This window comes from Xenopus tropicalis, chromosome 6, assembly GCF_000004195.4.
Source record: "Xenopus tropicalis strain Nigerian chromosome 6, UCB_Xtro_10.0, whole genome shotgun sequence".
NCBI lineage: Eukaryota > Metazoa > Chordata > Amphibia > Anura > Pipidae > Xenopus > Xenopus tropicalis.
Genome location: NC_030682.2, coordinates 38,962,574 through 38,974,591, shown reverse-complemented (window position 1 = coordinate 38,974,591; position 12,018 = coordinate 38,962,574). Strand labels below are relative to the sequence as shown.

The window sequence follows — 12,018 nt, the reverse complement described above, 5'->3', positions numbered from 1 at the left end:
AGAGTCCCTGCCCTTTTGGATTGCTAACTAGGACTTAATGCCCGAGGCACAAAGAAATGACGTGACCTGCCCAAGGTCACAAGGTGCTGACATAGGAACTGGGCCCTTGACTTAATCAATCAGAGTCCCAGCTAAACGGCTCAACCAACCTTGCTCATTTAACTCTTTGTTTCCCTGTTGAAGATTAGGGTTCTATCATACCAATGCTTCACTTAATTTTTTAATGCTTACAGCAATTCCTCACCTTAACGAAAGCCTTGTTTATAACACCAAAAATCCCACCCCTGGATTTTTAGCTTTTTATTTGTGAGAACAGATTGTTACTGCCAAATAAATTACCTCAGCTGTTCCTGTAAGCTTCTGGCACCCATAAGTATAATTCAGCAAATGTTCTATACCCTTCTGCCAGCACCATGTAAACTCAAGGTGCCATGTCTGGTGTAGGATAGGGACTGCAATGGTTCAAGCTCTGGTTCAAGATTTTGGACATCATACAGATACATGCCCTACATATAACCCTTTAGCAAACCCCTGTTCTACAATCCCAGATTTCTGCTATCCCTGGATGCTGTGAGCTGTAGTTCACAACCGGGTTGGGACATTGCTTGGTTCTGCTTTTCATGGCTGAGCTATAACGCAGGAGCTTTTCCCCCGTACAAAGATTAATGATGTGACCTTTACAACTTTCCTAGCGTTGGAACTGGGACACGGTTAAAAATCTGGCAAGAGTGCATAATGATGAAAAATTTAACTCAAAGTGGAAAATGCAGATGGAATAGTTTGACACGTTTAATCTACAGTTTGTGCAATCATTTCCCATAACAGATGTGCGGGTCAGGCAAAGGCTAAATGCACTGTGTTAAATTTTATAGGTGAGGCTAATTTTTAGAAGTTCATGCATTGTCAGTTGTGATGTTTTTTTAACTATATTTTCACTAAAATTATTGAAACCCAGGGAGCAATTTAAACAATTTTAGATCTTGAGGCTATCAACTGCACTGACTCGCAATATCTATTGGGCCTCATCATTATCACCTTTTTATTCTGGTTGTATTGCCACTTATGTACTAGCTATGACTCCCTACAGAACAATTATATTTTTTCAGCCAAGCAGTTTAAAACTGCTTGATAAAACGCAAGCCCCAGAATGAAAAGGACCTTGAGCAGTGATGGTATACATGACTAAAAATGCAATAGCCCTACAAAAGTAAAGGTATCAGCCTTTTACAATTTGTCTTAGTCAGGTTTATATTCTGGTCTGCAGTTACCTACCACAATGGTCCTTCTTTATTTGTGTAGGCAGCCCTGCTCATTCGAGGCATGTGCCGGGCTGGCATGGGTGCTCAGGGGGTACGTAAAAACACCAATCAGTTAATTCTATACATGCTCAGTGATGTAATAAGCTCAGATCATTACTGAAAGTTTGAGGTCTATGTATTCCTGCATTTGCTCTCCTAAAGGTTAAAGCACTGGGGCTACCAACATGTTTGGTGCCCCCCAGTAAGTTAAAATGCTAACTCTGTTGCTTAGGCTAGTTTGACTAGTCAATTCCCCAAGCATTGCTACACTACCCTCACCAGGTACATGAATGGCATCTACCAACATTACTATTCTGCACATGCGGCTGCCCAGGGCAGCACAGGAGGTGGATCAATTCTGCCCCCTTAAAGAAAGTCTCCCAGCCTTCCACAATACAAGAGCCAGGGCTACAGGTTTAGTGATTTGCTTCACTTTGGGTAACAAAACATATTCCCACATTAAGCATGCTAAAATTGAGCTCTTCTTTTAAATAATAAATGCAAAAGGGAAGATGGTGACAAAATTTGCCTTCCCAGTTTTATTTAATGGACAATCAAAGAAAAACTACAATTCCTGATTGGCTGTACAGCAGTTCTGCAGAGCTAACTTCATCAGAAATAAAATATAATTTGATATGGGGGCAAAAGATTATATCAAAGTAGCAATTATATGCTATATTAGATGCTGATCCAGAAGAAGCGGCACAATATTAAGTGAAAAAAATAAATTCCTAATGCCTAAAAAACTGATCCAAGCTTGTTGTATTTTTTTTTCAGGATTTGAATGCACTGTAATCTATCACCAGCTATCATATAGCCAATAAGGGCAACTCATTTCATGGGGGGGATCATGGTGACAGTAGTTTGGAACAAACAGGAGGGATGCAGGATGGAGATCCCCATGTTAAGATCAAGTGAGCACTATAAATCACCCACTGTAATGCTAGATTTCTAAAGCTGTGCCAGGGTGAGGTTACTTATTATTCAAGGCCATTGCGGTTATATAGTAGGACTTTTATATGCCCTACATTCAGTATGAAAACAAAACAAAAAACTTGGCAGGAACACAAAAGTATAAAAAAAGGCCCACTATCTGAACTTTCTATGCAGTTCTATGCAGAATCCCATGTGCTTTATGTTGGTTAATAATGGGCAGCCAGCCAAAGGGACTGCTGAAACAAAGGATTCCCTAGGGATGAAATATGACACATAAATCAACATGAACCAGTAGGATTTTGTAACAAATACTGATATTCCTCTTCTAGGTTTCATTTTAATGGCTAGGCTCTTTATGCCAGCTTACAGGAAAAAAATACATCATCTTACATGGCAATGCCTAACCAACAATGAGTTTTCAGTACATACAAATCCCTAACATTTCCACTGCAATACTGAAGTACTAGCTAATGCACAGCAAGTCCTTTTGCTCTTAAAAAAACAACGACCCATAACTCCTCTCTGGCATACTGAGTAGTCACTGCTAATAGGCTGTGCTCTACTAGAGTAAGACCACATGGTTCTTGTGGTGCCTGTGCGAAACCACATCCAATATGGGCGAAAAACATTGGAAAATACCTGTATTTGTGGTGCAGGGAATCTATGTCAAAACCAGTTGTATCATTGTTGCAATTCAACTGTTGTAGACACAGAAATTTCCAGGCACTGCCCATAAGAAAAATGACAGTACAGGCAACAAAATGTCCCCTCTGTTTTAGGGAATGATGACATCTCTAATATATTCAAATAACAATCACAGAAAAAATCAGTTGAAATTAAAAATTAGCTAGGCCTTTAACTGACTTCTGTGCCAGCTTTTTGCAACCTTGTACTAAACTTCAGACACCAGGAGTAGACTGGAGGCTTTATGCAAAACGCTGTGTCCGATAACAGCAATAGTAACTGTACTACATAACTTACTCTGTTTGTAAGAATAAAGACATAATAAACAGGACACTTACCATGCGAAGATGGCAGTGAACAAGAAATTGGTGTTAATTACATTGTTGGTGAGTTGGCAATAGATTTACGTATGAGAAAAAACAAACTTGCATACTTCTAGATCCCAAAATAGACCATACTACTTTATCATTCTATACGCTACCTTTTCATTGGCTTTAACATTCTGACATCCTTCTTTCCCCGAGCGTCTCGTCCCATCGGGACATATAGCAGTAACATGAACATGAATCCCTTTAATAGGATTATCCACTTCAATTTTCACTTCTGAAAGAAGCATCTGAAAGATCACAGCAAATTTCATTTTGCATTTCCCAAAATTTTTTTCTTGCCACCAGAAGTGACCCTGTTTGTGTGAGTGAACTCATTTCCCTGTTTCTCATATAAAGGACCCTCTGTACTGTTCACCAGTTAGATGGAAACAAATGACAGCATTCTAGTACACTCCATTCTCTTTTATTCCTTTTCCAGAAAGCAAAGGACATTGATACAGCATGTTACAAATATTTTATTAGCAGAGATTATCATTTTGTGGTGCTGCTTGTGTGCCAAAAGCCATGCTAAATACATCCTTAATATTTAAATGATTTTACTGAATTGGCCTATGCATCACTAGGCATGACGTTTTAATACAAGGAATACTCGTGGTAGGGTACTTAAGGGGTTAAAAGGGAATTCAAACATCGCCATAAGATGGTGATATCTTTCTGTGTAGGCTATGAGGAAACTTGCAATTACTTTGATGGCCACTCCTGTAAAAAATGAGTGACTGCCACGCTCCCTGGGGGTTTGTAAGTGACTTATGACAGTAGACGAGGGCTGAGTCCAGGACTATTTGGGAACAATGCAAACTTATGCAAGCCTCAAACTGAAAATATTTTTATCAATGTGAAAGCTATTGACAAATGCATAAGCTAAAGATCTACAAAAGCTGGGGCCCATAAATCCACACTAGGAAACATACTGAAAACTGGCCCAAAAGTCAGGCACCTCTTCAACAACACATGGTAGCATTGCTGCGAAGGAACCTAATTCACCAGCCAAAATGTATAAATTAAAAAATAATAGTAAATAACAAAATGAATGGCAGATTTTCTTAAAACACTTATATCATAATTTTAAAATTAAATTTTAAAGGTTAACTCTCATTACCACTACCTTCCCAGTGAAACTACCAAATAAGATAAAAATAACAGCTTAGTATTATTCTAGGTTACTCGTTTGATGTTTATTTAAAGTTTAGCTGTCATATAACACAGATTCTGGGATTCATCAAGCGGTAATCCCCTGTATCACAAGGCTGAAACTAAATAATCTCAGAGATGTAAAACTTTTGTTTTAAAAATGTTTAGAGGAAGCTATTACACAAAAAGGTCAGATTCCATGGGTAAATAAACTATAGTACACTTGCATAAGCAAGCTAGTACCTCTTCTCCTAGTTTGCCATGTGATACTGGCTCATTCTCAGAGGTAGCACACTGAAAGCAAAAATGTTTAGAGAACCTGGACAAATGCCAGATGTCAACGCAGTACAATGAAAATGGGAATCAGTAGTGCAAGTGCCAAATTCATGCTGTGGACAGCAAAGTCCTGAATATAACATGGACCAGCCATACCATATAGGTATCAACTGCCTGGGATCCACAACACAAAAGGGTATTCCTTATACCTAAGGTATAGGTGTAGAAGAGGCAGACCAGGTTTGTGGCCAGGTGTATTTACATGTCCTAATTGTTATAACTATTACTATCAACATGAGATTCTGCTTATACTAGTGAAGCTGGTCTGAAGGGCATTAAAATAGTAATAAAATGTGTCCTTGTGTTTCAGGATAGTAAACAAGACATATTATTAGATGTGAAGTCAAAATAGGTTGGTGGCACTAACCTTATAGGCATCAAACACCAAGTTTTTCATGTTTGATGCAAATGGGTCCAACTGTCTTGCAGTAGTCCCAGGAATTAATGGTAACAGATCCTGTAAAATAAAAGTGGAGTAGAGTGAAAATACAGTAATATCCACTAGCCCATGATACATTATAAATGATGTAAAGGTTACCTTATACCAATTAAACTGAGGTCCTTGCACAGCAAAAACTCCACTTATATGGTTTTCTGTTAATTTTTCTCCAAGAAGACCCAAGGATGGATACTCCTGCAGCAAGAGAGAAACACTGGTAAATACATTAACTCACCAGTCCTTGTAAGTGTTAAGGTTAGCAAGGCTAATGGGAAAATATATTTAGAAATACATTTATAATATATTTAGAATAACCTGTTATCTTCCATTGTTATTATCCAAATGAATTAATTAATATAACATAACCCCTTTCTTGTTTCCACCATAAACCTATATATATATAACCTCTACACCATCTGGCAGTCTCAGTGTAATTGTTTTGAAAGTGGGCCCTGGATATCAGGTTCTCTAATGGGCCCTGGGAGGCCCAATATATAGACAGAGCATCATACATCAGCTAGACGCTGCAGATAAACTATACTAAATATGTGTGCATGTCTGGTCTGCTAAAATGATACCAAAATTGCTTTACCCCACCCAGTGGCATGGTATGTTTGCCATCTAACTACTAAAATCAGTGATCTTATTCCTTACCATATCCGATGACCTGATGTAAACATTGTCTTTAAGGTGGCAACTGCCATCATTAGGAGTGACTATCCCTGCCAATTTGCTATCAAGTGCTAAGTGAGAGGTTTGGTCTGTCATCAAAATGAGCAAATGCCTTGCTTCTTTGCGCCAGCCAATATCTGTCTGGAACAGAAAAACAAGTCAATTAGAAATATGAACTAATTCTATTACATCAGAACCCCGATAAAAATAAGCAGTTTAATTATAAAATGATATAAAACCATATAAAACCTTCATACAATCAATTTATATGTTGGGGGTATTCTTATGTCCAAGTCTGGGAGAATAACTTTATATAGGACTATAACAAATTATAGTTTTCCTTTTAAAAAGTTTAGTTTTTTTTCAGTGATATCTAATGATGAGATGTGAGAAGGATAATAAATGAAGAGCTGGACGTCAACTCTCATCCAAAAGGATAAAAATTTGTTCCAACACATTCTAGGTGTATCCACCTCCTGACATTTTTTATGACGAGAAACCTCAAAATAATCTATTTGCGGTCCCTTTACTCACAATTCACTGCTTAACCAAAACTAGTAAATTATTTTGGGGTCTGATTAACCTATTGGAGTCTGACACCCTCTATCTTCTACTGACCCACAAAAGGAAGGGGGGGGTGGGAAAACAATGACAAACTGTCTTACTATCAAAAAAATAATAAAGCTAAATGACCATTCGCTAATCACAGATCAAAACAATGTAAAAGGTGCAAAAAATGAGCAAGTCTTGTAACCCACGTTTATTTCCAAACAGCTGAAAATTAAATGCAACTTAATGCTTGGTTGCTAGGGGTTCCTAGACCAGTATCAAACTTTGCATCTTTAGGGCTCTGGCACACAGGGAGATTAATCTCCCCGTGTGCCAGAGCCCTTGATTGCATGTCCCCCCCATGATGAATCTAACAGACAAAGGATACTAACAATAATTTTAGTCTACGAGGAAAGAGGGGATAATGTATCCTCTCACTTAATCTTGGGAATAACCTTTTGGAAAGAAGGAGAGACATTATATAACCTTCTCTAAACAAAAGGATGAATACAAGTGGGGTACATGTAGAGTGAAGTGATCTATATTAACAATTAACAAACCCTCTTTCTATGATAACCATTCTTCAATTTAAGCACACAGTGACACCTGGTAGCAGGTAATGGTGGGCAGACACCTCCTAACCAATCAGTTCAACAACAGAAAGGCACAATTGTTTAGTTGCCATAAACTTACATTGCAAACAGCTGCCTGCAGCATGGCCTCAAATGCACCTTCAGGATTATCAATATTCCCAGCAATTCTCTGCTTACCAACAACATTTTTGAATTTAGTTGTATTGTACGTTAAGGGCAGCACATTTATGTATCCATGGGGTGGCATGCAAACCAGATCTACAACACTGCAGGGGCAAAAAAGCATAAAATGTTTAAAAGTTCAGTATGACCATACTTTATATAGTTTTAGGCAGTAACGCTATTTGCATGCGCAAACAAAGAACATATCTTGCTTACGGTAGTGCTTTCTTTCAATATATTAGATATACAGACTAGTCCTATGCCTGCCGGTGTGCAGTTTGGAACTTGCTTTATATAAAGGAAAGCAGGGTTTACAAGTAAAATGTAAATTACGGAAAGTTATTGAGGCTTAAGCTCAGATGGCTTAGGCCTGTGGGTGAACGTTTTACAGGTATGGGATCCCTTATCCGGAAACACGTTATCCAAAAAATTCTGAATTACGGAAAGGCCATCGCCCATAGACTCCATTATAAGCAAATAATTCTTATTTTTATAAATGATTTCCTTTTTCTCTGTAATAATAAAACAGTACCTTTTATTTAATTCCAACTAAGATATAATTAATATTTATTGGAGGCAAAACAAGCCTATTGGGCTTATTCAATATTTAAATCATGATTAGCAGATTGAAGTTATGGAGATCCAAATTATGGAAAAATCCCTTATCAGGAAAACCCCAGGTCCTGAGCATTCTGGATAATAGGTCCCATACCTGTAAAAAGCACCTCCAATTGGCTGGAACCATATAAATTCCTCATTTTAACGATGAACCCTTTGGAACTGCTGCACAAGACTGCACCAGACAGGCTACAAACAATGATATTGGTGTGTGCATGGGCTTTCAGAAAGGATCTGATATTTACACAAGCTACCCCTAGTTTAGTAAAGCCTAGAAGTACACCATGAAAAGATATTTTTAGAGCACCAGCCTAAAGCTTCGGCATCTCTATTACAGCAATGAAATAGGCCTAGAAATCTGTGTGCAGAAGTTCCCCATCTTGGGTTTTGTTAGAAGTGTCACTGACACTCACATGCTCAGTGTGCCTTGGGCAGATATTAAGAAGCTAAGCTTAGGAGTCGATGCAAATTAAAGGTTTTTACTATCAAAATCCACCATACTGGCAGACGCAATCTAGACATGTTTGTAAAGCCTAATGGACAACTAAATGTTTACCCTTTTTAAAGGACATGTAAATCCCCCACAAAAAAATTGAATTAATGGACAGGCTTAATGTTTAAATACCTGCTACTCTGTGTGTTTAAAGGTTAATAGAAAGGCTGCAGCATTCCCTTAATAACTTATGATTCCTTATCCTCTTCTATCCCACTCGGGATAGAATTTACTTTGGCTGTTGGCTACTGAGCATGCTCAGTTCTTCTCAACTCAGGTCACTAATCAGGCCCTCCAGTGTATCAGCCAATGAAGAGCTGGCATTGCTGGTTTCCATAGAAACTCTGCTCTAACTGAGCAATCTACTGGAGAAACATGTTTATGTGTCAGAGGAAAATGGCTGCCAGGTAAAAGTTGCTATTTGTTTTAGAAAAATGTGATGGTGCTGGGGGTCATTTATTTAAAACAAATTTGCATCTGGGTAGTAACTTAGCAACCAATCAAATGTTTCTTTTCATTCTTCTACCTGCAGCTGGCTGAAAAATGCTAATCACTGATTGGTTGCTGTAAGTTACTGCTCAGGTGCAGATTTGCCCAGTGTTTATAAATGAGCCTCAATCTACCATTCCTGCCAATGGGCTGCTGTTATTCAGCACTGATATAGCAGCACTAAGCAAACATTACAAGAGCGCGAGGCCTGTTATATTAGGGTTTTTCCCATTTAGCACATAAATGTCGAAAGCAGCAGTTATTTTCAGAGAAATTACCAATGTTCTTTTTTTAGAGTTCTTGATAATAACCCCATTCCAGCCTAATCCCAAAATGTTACTGCAGGTTTGCTTATCTCCAGCATTAATATTTACATTTTTATTGTTCTGTGAGAAAAGAAAACTTGTGATATTTTTAGTCCCTATTGCCAGGCCTGACAGATAAGGGGGAATTAAGTAATAGCCCTGCATGAAGTTATTTGTTTAACTAACCTCTTAAATGTCAGACTACCATTATACACATGTGGCTTGGGATAATTGTGTTTTTTTCCACTAAAGTAAAATGACATAATTATTAATCCTGACAGGAAAATAAATCCAGTTTATGAGTGATAATCTGTTATTTATATTTCCTCAAACAGATGGTAAAAAAGAACATAAAACATCCCTTCTCTGTAAGTCTCCATTTGGTAAAGGGGAAGTTCACAATTACAATAACATTATAGATGGATACGGCAATTCTGCATTAAGTATACTTGTAAGAGGTCTTTATTGTTTATTAGGTTTGTTTTTTGAATGAATTTTCTTCTAGTCTTGCTTATTTGCAGCAAATGAAAATGCTGTCTGGGTCACTGATCCAAAAAATCAGACTTCAGATTTATCATCAATCTAATTTCTTATTGCATATTTTTCTTTATGGGCTCTTCACTAATAATCAGCCATTTTGATTTAAAAACTGATTGATGGTTGCTAAGGTAATTTACCCCTAGCAGACAGAATTCCAAACTAATAATTAAAGAACTACCATAAATATGAAACAGATTTACCCAACAGGCCACTGAAATACCAGCTGAGATACACTGATGCTTACATTTTCGTTAGAAGGAAGTAGCTGCAATTATTGATAAGATATACTTGTCCTTTAAAAGTGGCTCAACACAACTATTTTGCAAACACAACAGCACAGTTAGAAAAGATATTTATACATACCTGCACTGATTTTTAATCTTCTGTGGATGGACACTTATATAAGGTGAGACTGGCTTATCCACAAATGAACCAAAGCCGTATTTTATGTCATCCGAAAAGTTTGCCATTTTCTGGGAAAGATCAAATCCTACGGAATTTAGCCGTGCGATACTTTTGTGCATTGAAGCGGATATATCAACCAGATAATAAATATCCAATGGATACTTCCTTAGATGGTGCACTTTTAGCATGAAGTTAACCTTTGCTCCTAATTTAGGTTAAAAAAAAAATCAAATAACATGTCAGTATGCAATGTCTGTAAAATTGCTGTCAGTTAACATCATTAGCACATTACAATTATCAACATGTAAAAAGTATTACACAGACTGGCAATGTGTAACCAAGGACAGAACGACGAGTGACTGGACCCTAAATATTTCAGCACCACCAAATGCCAAATTGCCAGGACCTCAAATGTGAACTCCATCAGTGTTTTCTTTTGAAACTACATTATATGCCTAAGCATGGCTCTCCAACTATTGCTAAAATATACAATTTAATATCCTCAAATGTACTCATTACTGGCAGGCTGGACTACACAGAGCCCCAAGCAGCTCCCCCTCCCCAAGCCCACTAATTAGTGACTGTCTATGGGATCTTACAGCAGCCCCTCTGGCATTCGCCAGAATCCAGATTGCCAGTCTGGGCGTGGGCTGGACCATATAAAAAGACTGCAGCACTTCCAACGCAAAAAAGAAAAATATGTACTTTGTGTATTTGTTTTAAACCGGGCAATAGCTTCATGCTAGAATAGCCATTACACTGTTACTATATCTAACACACAAGAGCCATGAATATCCTGTAAATAATATCTTTATCATGGGTTTTAATTGTTGCTAACTGGTTTAATTTGGGCCACGCCTTACTAAGATTTGTGTATTACAACAAATAATGTGCCCCCTGTTGTAAAGGACATGATTTTACTTATAATATTGTTATATTTTACAACAGGGAATATTTTATTCCCTATATATATGCAACAGCTATGATTATCCTGTAAATATATCTTTATAATATACAGTGTGGTCATTTCCCTATGTAACCAAACTGTAAATTATATCCTTGTAAACACTGCTTAGTGATGTCATCATTTATAATCGGAGCATAGTGATGTAACATCACTCACTAAAACTTGTATATTATAATAAATAAAGTTCCCCCTGTTGCAAAATATGAGGATAGTAGAAGTCCCCTTGGAGTTCCTTTGGTCTTGTGGTTTTATATGGTCATGGAACTCCTTGGTGACTTATAATATCCCTATATTTTACAATAGGGGGTACGTTATTAACTTTATAAATGGTACTTCATGATGTCATCAGTTGTAATCATTGTTTAGTGACATAATTTGTGTCACATGACTGAAACTAAACTAAACTATATAAAATAATATACACCTGTATATTAGAAGTTCCACAGCTGTATTAAAGCTGTCGGCCTCATGCCTTATACGATCATGGAACTCCTTAATGACTTTTATGGTATAAATAAGATATATTCAGGAACTTAATTTCACTGTAAGTTTATGTCCAAATAAGTCCAATTCTATGCTATGAAATCCTGCTATATGTGCTATATATTTGGATGCAGGATGGCAATTGCAATAAGCAAGGGAGGTGGGCAATTTCCCTGCTAAATATTTATTATTCTAAAAAAGGGGGTTCTTAACAGGTCTTGATCACTGATTTTCTTCTGCTGTTTAATGGAGTGCTTCAACACTAGACACCTTTGTTACACATGATAAGTCACATTCAGCCTTGCCATGTATTTCGGTGCAATGATGGATAAATAATCCCCAAGGTGAGTTGCTACTAACAATTGCATTCAAATAGCTAAGCATTAAATTATTATGTAGCCTTGTAATTTCCAGAAATAGATCATTTTAGGAATATCAGGACACTGCAAAGAGGAAAATGACACATTCATTTCACTGCTTGTGTTCCAGTATAGCTCAGCCAAACACCTGATACTTTAGCACCAAAAAG

General features: G+C 37.4%; 1 protein-coding gene across 1 annotated transcript in view; it reads right to left on the bottom strand.

The window, feature by feature from the left end:
* The window catches only part of itgb8 (integrin subunit beta 8), a 57,185-nt gene that overhangs the window by 13,125 nt on the left and 32,042 nt on the right, over positions 1-12,018 (bottom strand). The window contains exons 4-9 of the mRNA XM_002933298.5: positions 9,998-10,244; positions 7,128-7,293; positions 5,868-6,026; positions 5,313-5,408; positions 5,142-5,231; positions 3,400-3,534 (exon numbers count right to left, since the gene is read on the bottom strand). Coding sequence (XP_002933344.3) covers positions 3,400-3,534; positions 5,142-5,231; positions 5,313-5,408; positions 5,868-6,026; positions 7,128-7,293; positions 9,998-10,244 — 893 coding nt within the window. The remainder of the gene's footprint in view (positions 1-3,399; positions 3,535-5,141; positions 5,232-5,312; positions 5,409-5,867; positions 6,027-7,127; positions 7,294-9,997; positions 10,245-12,018) is intronic.